Here is a 22779-nt window from a genome sequence, read left to right as displayed (position 1 = left end):
GGATTATGTGCTTTCTAGTGCCTCCCACCTCTAAGAAGTTCTGAAATCTGGTGAGCAATCTCCTTCACTGCTTAGGCAGATTCCATGCCTAATGGACAGTGATACTTTGTACATAGGCCAATATTCCAATTAGAAATTTGGGACTATTGCAAGTTGTGCAGTTACGAAGTCCAACTGAATTTTTATTTGCACCCCTTACAGGAAGCTTCCCTGAGTCCCTTGGGTCCAGAACTGATGTTGTTCCTCTAAGTACACTTTAACCAGTGCATAGTTAGCTGAGATTACAACCTTCTTCATCCCAAAGCCATACTCCTGTTTCTCATTTCTACTGTAATTCAACAATATTGTAATTATCTCTGGGGGAAGGTTGAATTATCTCTTCATCTTTTCTTCCACTTGCACCATGAAGGAACTCAAAACACAAGTCTTAGTTTGATTTTTAGGATCTTCAACTGAAATAAAAACATGACTGGTACAACTGTCCATTACATTTTACAAAAATTGTTTTCTTCAGTATGAACCACATATCAGAAACACCTGTGGAGCTTTAACACTACCAGTGAATTGGGCTTCATTCCAGACAGATTGAATTGCACTCTCTGGGACTGTCATCCCCTCCACCTTACCAAGTTCCCAGATAACTAACTCTAAGGAAAGCCAGGGCTAAGAACCACTGGCTTATCTGAGAGAGCTGAAGACTATTATTTCTAAATTAACACAAACTAATACAATGGGCCCCAACCCTTTCTGAAGAGGACATGGGTCTTCTTTCCTCTCCCATCTTATGATCATGGCTTGTGCTGACATTGAGGGGGTTCGGGTGTGTGGCATGGGGGTTGACCTGGACTATCTGCACAGCACATGTTAGAAGAAGCCTTTGTGATTATGATAAGACGGATTATTTAAAAAGGCTTAAAAAACTGGGCAAAGGCTAAATAACATCTTCTGAGAGTGTGCCTATGCAAACTTAGTGACTGATAAAGACCAGAGCATTTCTGATTCTCAAAGCATGAACATGACATAAAACATTGGGAAATCTCTAAAATGATGTTTAGGAAGATAGGAAGTAGCACTGAAAAATACACGAATGAGGCTAAAATGAAAAAAAGAATTAAAAATCGTTCCTGTAACAAGATACAATCTATCCAACAGTTACATAACTTATGAGGAACCCAGACAAATCAAAAGAGTCACCAAATGAATATAACTTCACATAAGTGCCTTCTGGTAATCTGAACAAGAAAGGGAACAGCTCTATACCTTCTGTGCATAGAAAGCACAAGGGGATCCTGCCTTATGTATTCTCTTTGGATGATATTCAGGTATGATGCTACAAGGCCAGGGCACAAAGTGATTTCACTGTCATCTGCTATACGACCACTATACATAAGTAATGAGAAGAAACTACTTTTGTACTTATAATGTAGCTTACAGCACCTTCCATACCTGGCCCAAGCAATGGTGACCGATTCAGCTGTGTGCTGGCCTGGTGCGGGGGTGGTGTCCCGCCCCGGTGTGCAGGGTTGCTTGTGGAGGAGGGGGTGGTGGTGGTGGTGGTGGTACTGCTCTGGATAACTGGGTTGTTTCTATCCCACATGTTTACAGTTTTATTGTTGTAGTTGCTTGGGTCCCCCCAAGCTGAGGTACCGTCATCAATTTCCATCTTTCGTCGGATGGACGGTGGAGAGGGTTCTTCCCAGCCAGTTGCCTCACTGCTGTCCTTCTGCTTGACTGGCACTGGGCCTCCAATCCAGCCTGTCCCTGTCTGTTTAACAGAAGCAGCTCCTCCCCAGTTACTCACATTGTTGTCTTGGGACTTGTTTGCCCAGTTCTGTTGGGGACCAGGTTTTAGGGACTCCCCCCAGTTGGTACCTGGATTCACCTTTGTATTTGTGCTGCTGCCCCAGCCACTGGTCCCAGATCTTGTGGCATCATTCCAACCAGACCCTGATCTATTACTCTCAGCATCCCATCCAGAGCCATTTTTCTTCCCCTCCCCCAGGTGTCCAAGGACAGATGATGAATCTGCCCAGTCTCCCCCTCCTGCACTCCAGGGTGGATTTGATCTTTGTCCATCTCCCCAGTTTTGGGATTTGGGTTTCTGAGGCTCACCCCAGGTGGGTGACTTGTCCTCCTGATTCACGGTCCCACTCCAAGCATGGCTGCTCTTGGCGGCAGCAGCAGCAGCATTAACAGCAGTAGAGCTTATCGAGTCCCCCCAGACCCCAGGGCCACTTGGTGCTTTGTTGTTGCCGTCTCCCCAGCCTGTGTTTGCTGGCACAGCAGCAGGCGGTGAGCTGGCCCACCCCGATACTGAAGAGGTATTTGTACTGTTCATGATGGACCCATCGTTCTTCCCCCCTGAGTTTGAAGACTGAGTAGCTGCACAACCCCAGGCCTCTGTCCCATTGTCATTTTTTCTTTCTGACCTAGGGGATTCTTCAAATTCCCAGGCAGTGTTTTGCTTTACAGGAGTCTGTCCCCAACCAGTGTTGGACAGAACTCTTGGGTCGAGATCATTCCTTGGCAACTGGATATGTCCCTGGTCTATCACCCCTTTATCCCGCCTCCGGCCCTCTCCTGCTCCTTCCCTCCCAGGGCCTCCTTCATTGTGACTGCCAGACCCATCACTACTCCCTTCGCTGGCTGTAGTTCCAGAAGATGCAGCTTTGGCCCAAGAGTTCACATGTTCACTGCTAGGCTGCAAGGCAGGAGTCTGGCTGGCAGAGCTGGGGCCATCCCACCCTCCTGGTCCTTTCCCACTGATGTCGCTACTGGAATGCTGGTTTGGGAGCTTTCCCCACTCCCCATTCATACCATTAGAGGAGCCTCGGCTGGGGTGGCCCCACGCTCCTGAATGGATGTTACCAATGCCACTGCTGCCACTGCCCCTCCCCCAGGCAAGTACCCCCGGACCTGCAGGAGGCCCCGAGTCCCAGGCGCTCCCTCCCCGTTCTTCCTTTTGCACAGCACTGCTGGATCCATTTTGTTTAGCACTTAATGCTGAGTTCACAGTGTCTGCATTCCCCTGACTGAACCCAGAACTGCTATTTGCTGTGGCAGGGTTACTGGGGGTCAGTCCCCACACAGAGTTGCTTATCCCTTCGCCCCCACCCCCACTGCCTTGAGAAGCCGATGATCCATTAGCACCAGGAAGGCCTTGCAGATGGGGAGGGAGGATGGCCCCCATGCCCACAGCCACGCCCCAGTTGGGCAGTCCATTTGTCTGCATTGCATTGACAGGGTTTGGTGAGGAGCTCATGGGGTTAGTGTTATTTGGTCCATCAGTGTTAAGGTTCTGAGGTTGTAGGCTGAAAGACACATTCTGAGACGTGGACGTTTGTGGTTCTGTGCTCTCTTGTGGCAGCAAGTTTCCCCACGCACCTAGAGTGCCTGCTGGATTCCCATTCTGGCTGCCCATATTCTGACCTATGGCACTGACTGGACTGCAAATACTGGAAGGGTTGCCTGTGGCCACAGTTCCTTCATGCCCAAGTACAGGCCAGGCAGCTGGGTTGGCATTAGGACTAAGGTTAAGGTTAATGCCGGCACTGGAGTTGGAAGCACCCCAGCAATTCTGACTTCTCCCATCGCCAATCATGGTGTCCATTTTCCCATCCCCACCACTGACAGAGCAGTGAGCCAGGCCAGAGCTGGAGCCGGTGGCTACGCCCCACGCTCTGCCTGTGCCTCCACTCCCGTTAGCTCCTGCTGCCCCAAGGGCACTCTGATGAGAAGGGCTTTGGACCAGTGCGCTGTTGGTGCCGTTATTGCCATTTGTCTTCTTGGTATGTCCTGTGAAGCTGCCCTGGGCACTCCCTGTAGCCATGCTACTGTTTTCTGAGCCACAGTTGGAGGCAGAGTCAGTGTCTGTAGGACATTCTGAGGCAGATTCAGTCTCTGTTCCTGTGATGGAAGGCCACGCCTCCTGGTCAGTCCTATCTATTGTCACTTTTTCCCAGCTGCAGTTGGCATCGCTTCTGTAAGAGGGCTGCTGTCCCCAGTGGGAATTTTCATAATGATCTGTCAGTCCACTGTGACCGAGATCTAAAAAAGATGAAAGAAAATTCAAAATTAGATTTTCCTCCCATTTGTTAATGAATCAACTGTCAAACAGTCTTTGGGGAAGTTCTTTGTTTCAAGTTTTCAATTCTGAATGACAAATGCTAAAAGTGACATTAAAAAAAAAAAAAGGCTGTGTACTTCTTAATGGCTCCCAGTATAAAGAGAGGTAATGTTTCTAAAATTACATTATTTCTCACCACCACATCATAATTTCACCCCCTTGCGCAGAGGCACAATGTATGGGAATGGCTTCACTTGAAAGTGGCAGCTCTGGAAATTTTGACCATGCAACTCCTATGAACAGGTGGACTCTGCGGAGCACTGGAGAGGAGGCTGTGTTCACATGGGCCATTGAGTACAGCTTGTGGTGCTCCTCTTCCCGACTTCCAGTTAGTTACGGTATCCCTAGAACCCTGTGAAGCTCTTTCAGTGGAAGAACTGTAAATGCTTTGCGGAGTCACATAATAGCCAATAGTTTGGGGAGAGGGGAAGGCAAGGAGAGAGAAGACATATTAGAGAAAGTTACCTTCCGTTACTAAGTGTTAGAAATGTTTCACTGTATTTACTACTTTATCTGGTCTAATCTGTAATTTGCTTTATCACTGTTTCTTGTGCATTAATTTAAAAAATTCTTGACTCTACAATTGGTATCTTTTTGGATTTCTAAGGATTCCTTCTGAACTTATTTTCTTTTTAAAAATGTTTTTATTCGTTCTTTTTAGATATACGTGACAGTAGAGTGAATTTTGATGTAGTATACATACGAGGAGTATAACTTATTCTAATTAGCATCCCATTCTTGTGGTTGTACATGATGTGGAGTTTCACTGGTTGTGTATTCATAAATGAACTTCTGTACTTATATTTCACTTTCTTATTTTATTACTCTGTTCTTTTGAGATCCTCAGAATAATTTAATATGCTATCTTCCTACAGTACTTATATATCATTTCACTCTTGTGATCCTCTAAAAGTATCTGTCATTTCATAACTGCATTTTATCTCCTGTGATTTTCTAATTATTTCCAATGTTGTAATCAAACTTACATTTCAATAAATTTTCCAGTAAGCTATTCAAGTATGTATTACTAAAAAATAAAAGTAATGTTTGAAAATCATTAAAACAAAAGGTACAACAAATCATTAAAACAAAAGGTACAACAAAACACATGTTGATATCCTTAGTGGAGTTTCATTAAATACACTGTGAAATTTTTCCTTCTCTTTTAGATTCCTGTAATTATGTTCTCTTCAAATTTATTTCAATTAGATCTTATCTGTGGAGGGCTGGTGTTGGGGCTCAGCGGTGGAGCGCTTGCCTCACACGTGCGAGACCCTGGGTTCAATCCTCAGCACCACATAAAAATAAACAAACAAATAAATAAAATAAAGGTATTATGTCCAACTACAACTAAAAAATAAATATTAAAAAAAAGATATTATCTGTGGAGAGTTAAAGCATGGTCTTCCCAAGGAAGTTCCCCTTTAAAAAGCTTGATGAAATTAGCTGGGAGTGGCCACACTGGTCACCCTAGCAACTTGGGAGGCTGAGGGAGGAGATCTCAAGTTCCTGGCCAGCCTAAGCAACTTAGTAAGACCCTGTCTCACCCTGTCTCAAAATAAAAAAAAAAAAAATGGGTTCAATTCCTAGCACCACAAAAGAGGGAGAAATAGTTTGATGACACTAAAGGAAAAATAAGAAAGTATATAAAAATGATCATACTTGCAAAAGATTATTCTAAAGTTGATATCAACCTTAAAAAAGAGTTTTGTTGCCTGATTAAAAGTAATATGATGAATTTAGAATCATGCTCCAGGTCATTCCAAAGTAGGTAGGCAATTCCAGGTGAAAATGAAAACAGGTAACAAAAAATTTTAAGTACTTAAATTCCTATAAAACAACGAGGCTTTCTCTTGTTAAATGTTAGGGGCCAACTCTCTTAACTCTGGTTTATGATAATTTCCCCTCTTGGTTTTGCATGTATCCTGAAAAACTAGCTTATGCAGTAACTAACTGAAAGGGATCAATGAGCCACTCATCACTAACACAGAGAGCAAGCCCAAGCTTCTAGACTGCAATCATGACTTATAGTCAGCAAATTCTGCTGGAGTTCATTTCATCATGTCCTGTTTCCCTTGAGGCAGGCCACTCACCTCTAAACTAGAACAGCAGGGGGTCAGCAACCTGGACTAGCCAGTTGGAATACACAGTATCACCATTTCTGTGCCATAACTGTTGCACTGTGGAACATGGGCCTTGCCTTAATGGTCTGCTGCGAGGATCTGTGTGAACTGATGCCTGAGGCTCACTCAGTCCACATTTAGAGTGGTCATCCATGGGATGAGTGACAGGCTGAAGAAGACAGCACCAGGCTAGCAGAGAGGGGAGGACCAGCTACTAGTGAGTGCTGCTAGACAACTGCCTGCCCACATGCAAAGAAAAAAAGGAAATTCCCTTATTTAATACCATACACAAAACCACACTCTACATAAGTAAAACCTATTTAGGGGTGGTACCGTCTCAGAGTCTTGGGAGGCTGAGTCAGGAGAATCAGGAGTTTAAAATCAGCCTTGGCAACTTAGTGAGACTCTAAACAACTTTGTGAGACCTGTCTCAAAGCAACTTTGAAAGACTGTCTCAATTCCTGGTACCAAAAAACAAAACCAAAACCCAAAACCAAAAACAAAAACCTGCAAAACCCTTTAAAGCTTAATAAGGAAATGCAGGAAACTTATTTCTGGGACCTCTGAAATTGTATCTTCTTACAGAAGACATGAAATGCATAGCCATAAAACATTGATAAATTTGGCTACATTAACATTGAAACATCTATACAACAAATGACATCATATACCGAAAAACAAAACATAAGCTACAGGCAGCTAGTAACAGATAAAGGACAATTATCAGAGTAAAAAACTTTTATAAATCATTAAGAAAAAGGCCCAAAACCTTACAAATAATGAAGAAAATCCAGGAACAGGGATTTTAGAGAAACAGTGACTAAAAATCAATCTGATCACTGGATCAAAAATCTAATTTCTCAGGGCAAGTTCCTCAAGGGTATAGATGGTACCTTCTTAGTTCTATATCCACAATGCTTGTCACATATCAGGTAACCAATGCCTCCTGGATGAACAAAGGCATAAACGTTTGAGACCTAATGCGAGTTCTTGCTAAGTCAGTCACTTCTCAAGTCTAAAAAGATAATGTTGAGTTATATTAATCCCTAAGGTTCTTGGCTCTAAAATTTGCAATTTCTAGAGCTTACTAGAAATTGTATTCTGGTACAATACACATTAACATAAGAATCGATATACACAAATTCAAGCTGCATATTTGGTGTGGTCAATCTCAACTATGATATGAAATCAAAGATGTTTTTAATGTGATAAAATACATACTAACACACATTAACACGGAATTTACCATTTTAACCCTTTTTTGAGTACAGAATTCAATGGTATCAAGTATCACCAGCATCACCATCCATCTCTAGAAATTCCCCATTGTCCCATACTGAAACTGTGCCCACTGATTCTTCTGCACTCACTCCTCCAGCCCCTGGTAACTCCCCTATTCTGTCCTCTGTGGGTTTGATCATGCTAAGCACCTCCTGCAAGTGGAACCACATAGCATCTGTCTTTGTGTCTGGCTTGCTTCACTTGAGTGGAATGCTTTGAAGGCCCACCCATGCTGGGGAATGAATTCGATCACCATTTGCATTGGTGGTTGATCAATACTCCATTGGGTGGACAGGCCACATTTTGCTGCTTCTCCCTTTTGGTCTTTTGAGAACAGGGGCTCTGAGCACTAGTGCACAAGGATCTGCTGCAGTCTCTGTTTTCATTCTTCTGGGCATCAGACTGTCCTCCATACCAACTGTTTTGATTTTTATTTCCCTAAAGATTAATGGTATTGAACATTTCATGTGTAAAGCAAAGATATTTTTATAATCAAATTTGTTTATTCTGTTTAAAATGAACAGAGTCAAGAACCAGGAAATAGACTGTTCGCATGTACTGCTCTGGAAGGGCCCACCACAAAGGCAGCACACTTGTGTAATCCTTCCCAGGCTGAGGTGCACACTAGTGGGGAGGAACTGACAGGAAGCAAAGTCTCTTCTACACAGGGCAGGTGTGCAGGCATCCCCAACAGCCAACACCCAATAAGAGCAGGAGGAAGCCATATCTGTTGAGTTCACACATGGGCATCTCCAAAATCCTTTCACTAAAAACAAAACCCAACCCCCCCTCAAAACACCCTCTTGTCCAGGTGGCATGATGGCATTCCTGGAAGATTATACCAGCTTGCCCAGTCTCATTCCATTCCTGATCCCTACCGCTGTCTTCAGTGCTGCACCAAGATTCTTCTCCAAAGCCATGGGTCCTGAGTGCTCACCCAAGCACTTCAAAGTCCGCCTCTCTTTTGAGGTCTCACCTTGTGTCACTCCTTCCTTTGCTCTGGGCTCTAGCTCAGCCAGTTCCTCAAGGCATTGTTTGTACCCTGCCTGCCTAAGACAGGGCCATTGGAGAGCTGCCCCTGCCTGGACTCAAGATCTACTTTGCTTTCCTATCTCAACTCAGTGCACATCCACTTTGAGAGACTTTCTTTCTCCAATTAGGACCCTCTGCCATATTATTAGTCTTCCTTTCCTGTTAACCCCTTTAGATCAGGTTGGCAACAATTGCTGCACAGGGTTAGAGGGTAAATATTTTATGATTCCTGGGCCACTGGTCTCTGTTTTGCTGTGGTGGTATAAAAGCCACTACAGATAATGCATAAATAAACCAGTGTGGGTGTGTGTCCAATGAAACTTTATTTACAAAGACAGGTGGTGAATCAGAACTGGATCATGGGCCCACAGCTTGCCAACTTCTGTTTAATGACACATTTCCTGGTCTGTTATGAACAAGCTAAGTGTTGGGCTCAGTGTCTGGGCTCAGAAGAAAGACAACACCTTTTCTCATGGAGCACCCAGCCCAGAGCAAGCTACCAAGCAATTGCTGGCTGGTCTCCTTCTAGGCGGTAAATCCAGGAAGGCAAGGCCTGCCTATGCCTACACTATTTTTACCTCCAGAGTTTAGCAGATTGTCTGGCACAGGGTAGGCCATGAAGAAATATCCGCTGGACGAGTAAACGAGTAGTTCCCATCATTACTTCAAAGCAGCTTTGAATAATAACAGAAGAATGATGTTTATATCTTCAGTTGGTTTTAAAGGCAGTATTAAGCTTTGCTGCCGTGTTGCCTGGCAACCAACTTAATTGAAACTACAGAAGTCAATTTGGCTGGAATGGTGACATTCACTTAAAAGAAACACAATGCTTAGCTATACTATCTCTCCTTCCACCTCCCCTCTTCTGGGGCTCCGGGTAGCCACAGGAGGCCTGGGAACCGCCCAGTATAGTGCCCATTACCTCCTCAGGTAATGGATTTTAGCTGTTCTCTTGTTCCTTACTTGTTGGTTCTTCAACCCTATCAAAATCTGAATCTCCCAAAATTAACCTCACTGAAAATCCAATGGAGGTACATGGAGACAAACAACATAAAGAATGAACTAAAGTTGTGTTCTGTTTATTTTATTACTTAGAAATGCTCTAAGGGCAGATCCTAGGTATTTCTCTAAAAATTTTTCTGAAAGTGTAAAAGCCCAAATCCAAACCTGATATATGGACTCTGACTTTACCATATGAAACACCTTATCATTTACTTGTTTTCTGGGGAGGAGAGAGGCATCAACAAATATAGGTGAATTGATCATTATGATGGATTTTATTGGGATAATGGGAAAATTTAAGTATATTAAATTTAGATCTATTAGATAATAGCACTATATATCAGTGTTGAACTTCTCAAATGTGAAATTTGTCAGATGCTATTACCAACATTCTAACATGATTCACTCAGAATCTATCATCCTCAAGTCCCCTCTCCTCAGCTGATGGGAAATGAGGACTTCTGTCTTCAATTCAGCCAAGAATGGCAAAACTTACGTATGTAACTCCTGAAAGGGCTTAAAATGAGGCCGAGATTAAAACAAACAAATAAGCAAACAAACAAACAAACAAAAAAACCCAGCCCAGGTTAATTTGCTCTACATTTTATCTATGTGTAATCACTTACTATATAAGCCACTAAGAACATTTTTTTCAGTATGTTTTCATTGTCATGAAAACAGTAAATAAGGAGACAAAAAGAAACAATTATTATAAAATTTTCCAATGTGATCAAGCTTTAAGAACTCCAAAATATATGCATTTTTTTTTCCAGGAAAAGTACTTTTGAGGTGCTATGAGCATTAAATTGGGAAATAATGAACATTAAAATGGGAAAACCAAGAGGTGAAGCATGAATAGTGAAAATTACTCCACATGTAGTCCTTACAGTTCTGGTTTTTGGCCTTACTGCTGGGTCTTCCCAGCGTGGTGCCCTAGGAAATTTTCTGACAAACTTCTCTTTTCCCACCATCTAGGGCCCCATACTGTGTCTACCCTCATGTGACTCCTGGTAAGTGTCCTCATCTGAAAGTTCCCTGAGACATCCACATTCAACAGCCTATTCCACAGCTGCTACCTGGCAAGATCTCAAGACTGAAAAGATGGGTGGGAAAGTTCTCAAGACTGTAAAGTTCCTGCTCAGAGAGCTTTCTACCCAGGGCAGAGCCAGGTCTGACACACAGAAGCTTCGTTCTTTGCTTTAGTTTTTCCTTATGTCCCTTCTTTCATTTTTACCTTGTTCTACCACTTTTTCCTTCAAAGTTTTAAAATGGGGATCAACTGTGTCTTATCTATTTGTGGTAGTATGCACCTGTAGTTCCCATCTACTTGGGAGGCTGACATGGAGGATCACTTGAGCCCAGGAGTTAGAGGCCAGCCAGGGCAGCATGGCGAGACCCCATCTCAAAAACACAACTAGCAGAACTCACTTGGAAAGGCCTTGAAAGCCAGAAAGCAAAAAGGCACGATTCCAATTTAGTATTTCTGGTTCTCAAATATAGACTCAAGTTGATTTAAAAATGTCACTCAAATATCTTACTGTTATTATCGCTAGTGAGAACTGTTGAATGTGGATGCCTAAGCAAGCTTTCAGATGAGGACAATGCCAGAAGTCACATTAGGGCAGGCACATAATAATGCCTCAGAAGACTGGTAAAAACTAAACAAGCAACAGAAAACGAACAGCAAAATCTGTCCTCTCCATGTGAGTTAAATTTAAAGCCACTTTGTAAAACCAGGCTCTCCCCACTCACCACACCTCCCTGCTCTTCTTTAAGACATTCTTCAAGTCCTCAATAGGACTCTGAGGAGTTTGAATAGCAGTATTCTGTCACATCCCTGAATGCCTCCTCTGTCCCTTCACCACTATCATCATCATTGGTGTCACCACAACTATCATTACAATGATTACTATCACTATGGTTACCACTGCCATCACCACTACTACTACCGCCACCATTACAATCACTGCCATCAAAATACTATCACAATCACACATTACGAAGAATGGTTCCCAGTGCTTTTAATATCTATGTTCACTAATGCTTATTGACAACACAAATCCCTTGCTACCTGGTGGTCAGGGACAGGCTAAATGTTATTACTGTTTTCAGCTCTTGATGACCCAAGAAACCTCCCATTCAACTCTACTCACTGTGTACAAAAAAATCGCAAGGAGAAAGTACTTTGCAATTAGAATTCTGTGGTTGAAGAGACTTCCAAGCATCTCATTCAATTGCTGGAAGCACAAGGGATTACTAAACGCAGACCAGAGTAAAAGGATTACTGGAAACAGTAATGAAACTTCTAAAAGAAATCAGCTTGTTGCCTTGTGTTTTTCTTGAAAATGGCTGGAAATGAGATTGCTTTCTTAAGGTTAAGGAGTTGGGAGTCGAACTGCTGAGCAGGACCCTCCAGGGGCCATCTTATCCCACCCAGCTATAGCCAGGAGCCAGGGCGAGTTCTGCTCCGCACTGGAAATTTAGGTTGACTCAGAAGAGGTCAGCTGCTTCTTGTTCAGGGCTTGTTCCGCCTCTCCTGCTCTACCAGGAAATACCCACAGTAGGTGCTGCTCACCTCCCACGGGATGTCCCCTGGCGCAGAGTGGACCCTGTGATGGCCTAGCTCCTAGGGCTCCAGCTCCAACATGTGAGCAGGTCCAGTTGGAGCCTCCTGTAGAGCTGCCAGGGCACTCTGGCCCAGGTAGGTCCAGGTGACATCCCTTCCATTCACTCCAGGAGGAGACCAACGGGTGGGGCACCGACAGTGGGCTCTTCACTAAATCTACTTCCTTCCTCTTCAAATTCTCTCAACCATCACAAACATTTTCACTTCAGGATCCAGTAACAATTAGCACCACAGCCTCTTCTGTGTTTTGAAAGCCAGCCAAAATAGCAGCAGCATACTTATGTCTCCTGGCTGCATGTCTGTGAACTGTCACCCCACTGCCCTGCCTTTCCTTTTCATCCCTTCTTTCTCTTCCTACACATCCTCTCAGCGTTTTACATACCAACACCAGCTGTGATATTCTCAATGAGCCCATATGGAAATTGGCAAGTGTTCAACTTCCTAATTACTTTTCTGCCTTATCTAAAAAGGATCTAAGTAGAAAACACTGCCGAATATTAATCAAACCTTCTGTTTAATAAATGTACAAAGCATCCACCAAAACAATATTGTTTTGCTTCTGCCTAGGAAAAAGTTTTTTTTTTTTTTTTTAAATAAAAGCTCTTGAGTGTTTCAAGTTGGAGTTATCACTTGCAAAATGTAATCTTAAGAGAAGATAACATGGGGCTAGGGTTGTGGCTCAGTGGCAGAGCACTTGTCTCATAAATGAGGCACCGAGTTCAATCCTCAGCACCACATAAAAATAAATAAAGATATTGTGTCCATGTATAACTAAAAAAAATATTTTTTAAAAAAGAGAAAATAAGATGATAAAGTGATAAAGTGGCATTCTTTGGAATCCTGGCAGTGTAAATCACTACATGTGTATATGCCAACACTCATTCAACCAGGTCAATTGGCCAAATGAACTTCCCCTCACAATCAAAATATGAATTCAAACACCAACTTTCCCCTGGATTATTCTGTGAGAAGACTAACATTATATTTGCCAGAAACAGACTTTATTCAAAGAGAACCCAGTTCAGAAATGGGAGATGGCCTGGCCCACTGGTCTGGCAGAAGCTCTTCCACTATAGGCAACACCTGGCTGTGTCTCTGGCTACTGTCAGTGACAGGCTGTACCTTGCCCATGGTCAGAGCTAGCACCACTCCAGTCCACCCGCACCACTCTGAGTCCTGAAGCCAGGCCAGCCTTCCTGTGACTAAAATACTTATAGGTTGCCTCCTCCTCCTCCTTTATGGCTCTTGGTGGGCTACCCCAGCCCTTGGAAGACATTTCTCACCCCTTGCCACACAGGCTCCTCTGGGAACAACTGCTTAAGAGCCTATTTTCTACAAGTGGCCCATGGGATAGGGATATTTATTACTAACGGGAACAGGCTTGGTCCTGGAAACCTCTTTTGAATTGGTAGTCCATTACACAAAGTCTGTTTTTGCCTTAAGCTTCAGTGAGTTTCACTGCAACATCAGATTATTAAATCTTATATGTATCCAGGACTTATTTACCTGCAGTACCGGAGATTGAACATGCAAGGCAAGTGGTCTACCTTAGAGCCACGCCCCAAGCCTCAAGGACTTATTCTTACATACAAGTATTAGGATCTTGTTTATCTTGTTTACAAAATGGGATGTTGATTTTAACAAAGCTGCAAAAGCAATCAAGCCTCTCTGTGACATCCAAGGTCAACAGTGACAACACAACGCTGACACTATGCTGACAGAGGGGAACCTGAACCTGAACTCTGGCAGGAAATGGAGGAAGTCTAAAAGTGATATACCACTTTTGGGGACCTGTCTGGGGACCCAGAAGATGCTCAATTGGTTCTCAACTCAGGCTGTTTTCATCATCATGGTTAAAGCAAGATGTTGGTTTTCACTGGAAAACCAAAACTACCTACACTTGTAACTGCTCCAAAGAAGCAACAGTCAATTCCATTTCTGTCCCTACAGCCTTGCAGCACAACTCAACTGGCCCATCACTGGTCATGCCGTGGGGCACAGAGCCACAAGCCTTGGGTGGAACAAGGGGCCATGCCCCCAGGTGTCTGCAGGATGTGTTCCCATATTTGCAACAGCCTGGGTCAAGATGCAGCCACATGAAATGCTGATAAATCCTGCCCAATGGCCCCCCACTACAGAGGTTGTTCCTATTTATTGGCCAACCCACAGAACATCGAGCCACTCTTCCTCCATACTCTCTAGTTGCCTGGGGTGGTTCTGGGGTCTGGAGGGTGTTAAAAATGAGTTACCGTGTGATAGGCACTTCAATCAACAAATGGTAAGCACTCATTCAATAGTAATACTGCTATTATCCTAACAGAGGAATAGGAACCAGATTTTAAAGTTTTAACAATTGGGTAAGTGAAAAGTGGTATATCACGGTTCTCATTTTCTTTTCTCCCTGATCATAAGTAACACTTTCAATACGTCTAGGTCCCATGTATGATTCCATGATCTTCCGGTTCAAATTTTTTTGCCCAATTTCTATTGGGCTGTTTCTTTCCTTGCTGATTTGTACACCCCCTTGGTTTTTCTGAGCTATTTACCCTTTACTATAAATACATTATAAGCATTTCCTCTTAGGTTTTATTTATCACCTTGTATAAAGTTTTAAATTATTATACACTCAAATTTGTCAACTTTTCTCTCCATAGCTTATGGTTGAAAGAAACTTTCCTAATAATACCTGGAAAATACTCTCCTACATCATTTTTGGTGGTTCTTGTATTGTTTTGCCTATGGCTTTCTAACATCCAACAGAGATATGACTCATCATGTTCACAGTGACCACTCTGACCACTGTCTGATCCCTGCTTCTATATGCACTCCCTGTCTTTCCACTGTATCTCATCAATCTATTTGTTTATCCTGCCCAGCAACACATCAAGATTACAAAAGGATTACAGCTCTGACCGCTTTTTTTTTTTTTGGTACTGGGGATCGAACCCAGGCGCACTTAATAACTGAGCCACATCCAAAGCCCCTTTTTGCATTTTATTTAGAGACAGGGTCTTGCTAAATTGCTGAGGGCCTTACAAAGTTGCTGAGGCTGGCTTTGAACTCGCGATCTTCCTGTCTCAACCTCCTGAGCTGCTAAGATTATAGGCATAGTCAACCATGCCTGGCTGATAGCTATTTTCTTTTTCAAAATGTCTTAGTATTCTGTTCATGAACATTTGCCCTTCTAGATGAACTTCAGAATTGGCTTATCAAGTTCCAGTAGCATCTTGTTGGAACAGCTCTGAGTTACCACAATAAATTTTTGAACTGGTTTTTTGTTTCTACTTAGTAACACTAATGGCCAGCTTGCTCAGTCTACAGCCTCCTTGCAGCCTGCTCACATCTGGCCCTCAAGACACACTGACCCTCTGCAGGCCTATGCCTCTGCATGCGGGCTGCTCTCTTTTACTTGCTCTGCAAAGCATAGCTAATCTCAAGCTCAGCTCCTGTCACTTCTACCTGTAGAAAGCCTTCCTTGGCAGTCCTCCTCAGCAGTCTGGGTTGTTGCCCTTTTCACATGTGCATGGCAACTTACACTGATATCTGTTACAACATCCCAACATACTTTTTCACGAATCAAGGGTCCCCAATGCAGAGTATCTACATTCTGTGGGCATTCAACAAATGTTTTTGTTCAATCAATCAGGGCTTGATGAAACTCAAGCTCTGAAAGATCAGTATTCCCTGCCCTCCTTGGAGGTGTGCATACTCAGTGTGACAATGCAGTCTCAATGCTCTGCTAGAACAAGAAATGCAAAGAGATGGTGAGAAAGTACAGGACTGGTGCACTACTTTGTCTAAGAAATGACAAAACTTGGGGTTGTAATTTTTTCTGTATATACAAGCTTGACAAATTAATGTAAAACATCAGATGGATCATAATAGAACTTTGGAAGAGCCAGACCAACCTACCAACATAAATTCCATTAGGAAGTACAAGGTATATAAAGAATGATTAAATAAAAATTGTTAGGTGAGGTCCCTTTCCTGATTCCACCATTTGTCTTGTACTATTAACAGTATATAATTTTTTTTCTATACTCAAAAAGGTCCCAAACCCCTACACTTTCAAATTTTTAAGACTTTCCCACTTCTACATCTGTGTGGTTTAATTTTACCCCCAAATTCTGTTTACCTAATTGGACATGTAAGTTTCCTATCAACACAATAGGAACTGCAGCAATCCACCTCCAACTGGAAGAGGCCACAAATGGCCAGACACTTTTATGTGAGGAGATCAGGAAGCCCCTCTGGGCTTCTAGCAACATTTAAAAACTACGATAAAGGTGACCTGAACTCCATCAATTCCTTCCAGAGGATATTCTACCTTCTCTGACTTTCCAAAGAACACTAAAACTTGAGAGAGAAAAGATTTCACATACAGACCCACTTGGGAAAAACATAGCAATAGATAAACTAGGTTGCTTTTCTTCTCATTAGGAGTGGTATGCTGTTGAAATTCCTCAGCATTAGTCACTCACCCTGCCTACCTGCCTTGCTCTTAGTTCTGCTGACCTGGCATTCATACTTTGTTTAATGTAACCTTAGAGTTAGAGGAACATACTTACGAAAGAAACTCTTGTCATTTTAATGCAGGAATGAGAACCTGCTTACAAAAATATCATGAAAATAATTTCAAAAAAAATTACAAGAGCTTTTATTTTAAGCAGTACCTAAAAAAAATTTTCACTGCAACTGGCTATGCTTCTGGAAAGTACTCATACAATTTCACCTGGCTTTGAAGTCATTAAGTGACTTGTACCATGAAAAGGAAAGTTTATAGAATATTCAACTCTAGGGAGAACAGCTGAAATTCCAAAGTACCATGTGAGAAAACTTTACTGCACTGTTTTACTTTTTATCTTTACTACAGTATTTTAGAATGTAGTCACTTCCAAGATGGTACGTGCTTGCTTCACATCTCAAAGTTTCACTAGTCCTAAGTCTCAGCTGCATTTACTGAATACCTCAATAGGCAAGGCCCTACATGGAGTATGAGATGCATACCTCATCTTAAAATCCTGCCAAGTAGGAATCTCTTCACTGGGTGGATGAAAGGTTCAGAGAGTGAAAGTGACACAGAGGAAGTGCTTGGTCTCTTAACACTCTGCATGCTCCTTCTATGCACACCGACATGCTGCTACAATTTCCAGGATGAGCCCACAATGCAATGGCAACCCAGCAATACCTACCACAGACCTCAAATAAGCTCTCCAGAATAGTGTTTGAATCATAACTTAAAGGAAAGGGACCTTAGAGAGTAGAGGTCACAAGAGATGCAGACCTTTCCTAAGAGACATGAAGTACTAGCAGGGGGCATCACCAGTACTAGCTTCTAGGTCTTACCCACAGTTCAGAGCCTTTTCTCTCTGCTAAGCTAGTCACACAAAGGAAAGTTCAGATACTTTTCTTTACCTCGTCTTTTTGATTTAATGGAAAGGTGAGACTAATGAATTAATCAGCAAAAGATACAGATTATACAGTATGGTGAGCCACGAAGGCCAGAGACTTAAGAAGCTGGGCAGCGAACTTTATCAGGGGAAAGATGTGCCAGCACCAACCCCCTGCACTGCCCACAAACAGTCTGCTTAGGACAGAAAGTGGGCATGGAAAAGAGGAGGGAAGGGCTGATCAGACAAGCTGCAAGGGCAGGAAAACAGAGTTTGTGCATCAGGAAGAGGCAGGGTGCTGAGGGAATGTCTCAAATCAATGAAAGGTGAACTGTGGGGAAGATTTACATGCTGACACCAGAGAGTGTGGGGACGAGAGATGGTGTAAAAAGGAATACTTTTGTTTAGACCAAGAATCAGTTTATTTTATCCACAAAAAGGGTTTATGTTCTCAAATCTTTATTTATTCATTTTTTGTGATGCTGTGGTGCTGGGAACACAGGGCCTTGTCTTATGCACCCTAGGCAAGCTCTATACCAAAGAGTTATACCTCCAGCCATGTATGTGTATATGTATGTGAGTATATATGTGTGTGGAAATTATATATATATATATATTTATATATAAATAAAAATTAGTGTGTGTGTATATATATTAAAAGGACTATAAACTAGAAATGTTTTCTTGGATAAAGTTATTATGTTTAGAAAAAAAATCTGTTTTATAATTCTTCATTTTCTTCTTTTTTTGTGATGCTGGGGATGGAACCCAGTGACTTACACATGCCAGACAAGTGCTCTTCAGTCCTGAAAAAGTTTATTAGAGAATATTATTTTTGCACCAAAATTTTATGGAATTAATCCTTGATGATGCTCTACCTTTTATGTAAGAGGTACCAGGAACATCCTGCACCAATAGCATCTGAGGAGAAGGAACCTGATGCAAAATAGTCAAGTAAGCGCATCCAAGTGAGGCGCAGGGAAAGGCTATTACATTTCTTGTTCAGTTTTTCACACTAAACACCTTAACTCACTAATCTATTTAGATCTGACTGCAGATCTTGGTTAAGATTATCCTGAAGATGGCATTTCAGTGTAGAAAGTAATTTGCATGTTTGATTTAAGTGTTTGCAGCTAAACAGATGGGACTATGATCAATGAACATACTTTTTCTTTATTGTCTTGCTTTTTGGTGACAATCATAGGTCTACCTCCCCGCTACCAGATGCTTAGCAGATAAAAGTCAAGGCTATTTGAAGAGATATGGCAGAGTTATCTTAAAATGTTCATTTCAAACATACCACAAAGTCACAGTCTTGAAAAACACTGCTAAATACTTTTAGGTTATGTTGGCATTATTCCCTATTATAAAAGGTAGCACATGAAAGAAAACAAGTATTAATATGACCTGTGACATATTTCTTTTAAACCCCAATCATGAAAGCTTATTTGCTTATCTAATTACAGACCTGAATTTCACAACTATAAGCAAGTGTGTTATCTACTATAGAAGGGACATCAACTAGCATTTAAATTACTTTTTAAAAAAAGTTAATAAAAGAGAAATATGGCAGCTGAACTTAAATACTTTGCTCTCTCCCCAAAATTCCCTAAAACTACAATGAAGAAATTTCGCAAAAGTACAAATCATAAAATGCAGAAGACTGGAGAAGGAGCAGACAGGAGCTGAGACAAGGAACAGCTACATCTCAGCAGCAGGAAAACAAAGGGACACATGGCAGTTTTTCCTGGGAGTCAAGAAAAAGCTGCCAGACAACGTGGGCAGGGAAGTAGCATGACGTAGTTGGAGCAGAATCCCGGGCCGCAGGGCTCAGGCATGTGCACACTCAGAGACAGCCTCGCTGCAAAGGGAAAGGTTTTCTTTTTTTTAATAAAATTTATATTGAAAACTTAGAAATTGTGTTGATATTGTTAATAAATATTTACAAAAGTAATCCCTGGCCTGTTTCTGAAAATGAGGCATTAGCCACTGCTAAGACAGAATGGTTTTACAGTTTTTCTCTTGTCACATCTGACATATACAAATCATATTTTTTTACTTCTGTGAGCCCAAACCTAAGCTGCTGGTTTGTCTATTCTTTTTTTTTTTTTTGAAATGTTTATTTTTATTTTTTTTTATTGGTTGTTCACAACATTACAAAGCTCTTGACATATCATATTTCATACATTAGATTGAAGTGGGTTATGAACTCCCAATTTTTACCCCAAATGCAGGTTGCAGAATCACATCGGTTACACATCCACATTTTTACATAATGCCCTATTAGTAACTGTTGTATTCTGCTACCTTTCCTATCCCCTACTATCCCCCCTCCCCTCCCCTCCCATCTTTTCTCTCTACCCCATCTACTGTAATTCATTTCTCTCCTTGTTTATTTTCCCATTCCCCTCACAACCTCTTATATGTAATTAAGGGAAAGGTTTTCAGTGCATAGATTTTCAGCATTGCCTTGATAAGGTCACATGGTCCTTTAGTTTCTGGTGAGAGAGCAGTTGAGCCAAAGAAGTTAATGATATCTTCAGATACAAGGAAATACCAGGATAAAGAGAAATAAATACAAACTTTCAAATCTGATATCAATCAGTCTATCTCTATTATTAAGTATATAGTGAACATACACCAAAATATGTCTATTTTTATTTCTCAGAGCAGAGTTGTAGCAGGGTGATACAGCACTTACCCAATGTGTGTGGGCACTGGGTTTGATCCTCAGCACCATGTAAAAATAAATAAAGGTATTTAAAAAAAAAAAAGAAAGCAGCAGCCTCAGGCTGAGGGTGTGGCTCAATGGTGGAGTATGTATCTAGCACACACAAGGCCCTGGGTTCAATCCTTAGTCTGCAAAAACAAAAAACTCATACTCCCTTGCTTTTTACCTGGTTGGAGCTTGCTGGGATGCTGCTGCGACCCGGCTCCAGGGAGGGGGGGAGGGCTTGTCCCTGCAGAACCAGCAACCTGTGCTGGGCTCACACTGGTCAGAGTCCCTGTAGGTAACGGTTGGCCTCTCTTTAACAGCTGCTTCTGTTCTTGCTGGCGGAAGCGTGGAGGCACCTCTCGAGGCAGGTAACGGGATGCAGCTGGCTGCTGGCCACCGGCAGATGCACGTTTGCCATTGCTGCTGCTGGAGATAGTGCTGGTGGAAGTACTGGTACTGGTACCGGCAGGTTGGAGCTGGCTTGAACAGGTCTTAGTAGGTTCTGGCACTAAAAAGAACAAAAGGAAAAAGAACCCAAAGCTTTAATAGTATCTTCTTAAAATACAACCCAAACCAAGGAAAACAAACAAAAAATACCAGAGGGAAAAAAAAAATGACAATGCAGTGCTTTGGAAACAGAACTGGACTAAAGCCTGCAGTTGCAGTTTTGAACCCAGTTTTCCTACAAATGAACTGTTATCTTGAGATCTTGGGCTAGCTGCTCTGGGCCTTAGTGTCCCCATCTGTAAAAGGAGGGTAACAGATTAAACACAATTCTCACACTTGCTTTCAACAGAATCACCTCTAGAGGGTGTTAAAGCCCAGCAGCTTGTCCCCTACCCCTACCCACATCACAGACCTTCTGATGCCGTAGGCTGGAGGAGGGGGAGAAACTGGGCACCTGAGCTTCTGGCAAGTTCTTAGGTGATGCTGCTGCTGGCCCGTAGATAACCCTTCAAGAACCACTGCTAGTTCAGTGTGTATACAAATCACAGGATCCTCAAGGTGTCCTTGAACTTATTTCTGTTTTAATTCTAATAATAATGAATAAGTTATTGTGCATTCTAAGCTATATGAACAATTAAAGCTGAACAGCATTGGATTTCAGTGTGAGCATTCATGGGAATACCATCTACAGCATTGCCAGATTCACTGGAAAAGGAGACAGGTGGCTACTGTGCAAACCATGCTAATAATCACAAGCATGCCCAAGGCAAAGGTGGACTGTGTAGTGGTTAATGACCTGCATGCCCATGCCTGGCACAAAAGAACCTAAGCCCCAAAAGTTGGGCCCGCCTCCTCCTGAATGTCCGACACTACTATTCAGGACATCACATTTTTCATGTTACTGTCTTTGGTTCTTTTTTAAAAACAGACCTGGGGTTAACTCAGACGCACTCTATTACTGATCTACACACCCAGCCCTTTATTTTAAATTTCAGACAAGGTCTTGCGGAGTTGCTTAGGCTGGCTGCAAACTTGTGATCTTTCTGCTTCAGGCATGAGCTACTGCACCCTCTAAAACATCCTTGGTTGTGTGGCTGAGTAAAATAAAATCTCATGTACGAAATGAGTTTATACATAGTTCAGTGTATATCTTTAATGAACAAGTAACATAAAAATATTTAAGTCCACAGTGGGGGGTCCTGAAATGTTACTGTTTTTCTTTATATTACCAGCTCAGGTTAGTCTACAGTTTTTGTCTCACAATGTGAACTCCATGGTCCACCAGATGACTGCTACACTGCCTCTCAGTGTTCTTGAGGCCTTTGCCCGCCTTTCTGTCACTACTGCCTGGCAAGTCCTTACTCCTGAAAGAAGTCACTGTCTGCTACTCTGTTGATTCAGATCTCTCCAAGAAAGCTCAGCCACCAGGCAGTTCAGTGCTGCTCTGAAAGCATGGTCCCTGCCTTTTGTGCTTCCCCCAATCCTGTATGCTCCTGGGTCAACAATTCATTCAAAACCTTCCAGTCAAGCCGCTCATGCTTTTACCCACCCCTCTGCCCAGCCTCTTCCCAGGCCCCACGATAAACCTGACTTTACACTGTAGAAGCCAGATAGCTATCCAGCAAAGACCTCCTCAAGTGCTGCCACCACGGTACATCAGTCCCACGTGTCAACTGCCCCTTCAACTTGGAAGCTGAAGCACTTCCTCCTTCACTCACATCACTTATGCTGGGATGTGCCCTGTAATCCGTGAGGTGTCAATTCACTGGCAGCATTCTTCTTTCTTAGTGGTATATGGGATCCCAGTACATCTCGTAACCAGGTAGGATCAGGGAGGTAACATGTGCTCCAGAATCCAACTCACAGCTACCTCCAGAGCAGACACAGAGAGACAAAGCACAAGAGTGGGTCTTGGATTTACTCCTTTATAAGTTTGTTTATTTCTTCCTAGCCAGAGCTTTAATATGACGGAGATGTCACTATGTGTACAAAAAAAATCCTGTCACCTGTGAGTGTGTGGGAGGGTGGAGGAAAGC

General features: G+C 42.5%; 1 protein-coding gene across 2 annotated transcripts in view; it reads right to left on the bottom strand.

Moving 5' to 3' along the window:
* Positions 1–22779, bottom strand: part of Tnrc6c (trinucleotide repeat containing adaptor 6C) — a 123766-nt gene that overhangs the window by 41741 nt on the left and 59246 nt on the right. For both annotated transcript variants that reach the window (XM_026408449.2, XM_077800674.1), the window contains exons 4-5: positions 20478–20804; positions 1447–4047 (exon numbers count right to left, since the gene is read on the bottom strand). In XM_026408449.2, coding sequence (XP_026264234.2) covers positions 1447–4047; positions 20478–20804 — 2928 coding nt within the window. The remainder of the gene's footprint in view (positions 1–1446; positions 4048–20477; positions 20805–22779) is intronic.

This window comes from Urocitellus parryii, chromosome 7, assembly GCF_045843805.1.
Source record: "Urocitellus parryii isolate mUroPar1 chromosome 7, mUroPar1.hap1, whole genome shotgun sequence".
Classification (NCBI taxonomy): Eukaryota; Metazoa; Chordata; class Mammalia; order Rodentia; family Sciuridae; genus Urocitellus; species Urocitellus parryii.
The sequence above is the reverse complement of the archived record's forward strand: the minus strand, read 5'-3'. Positions and strand labels throughout refer to the sequence as shown.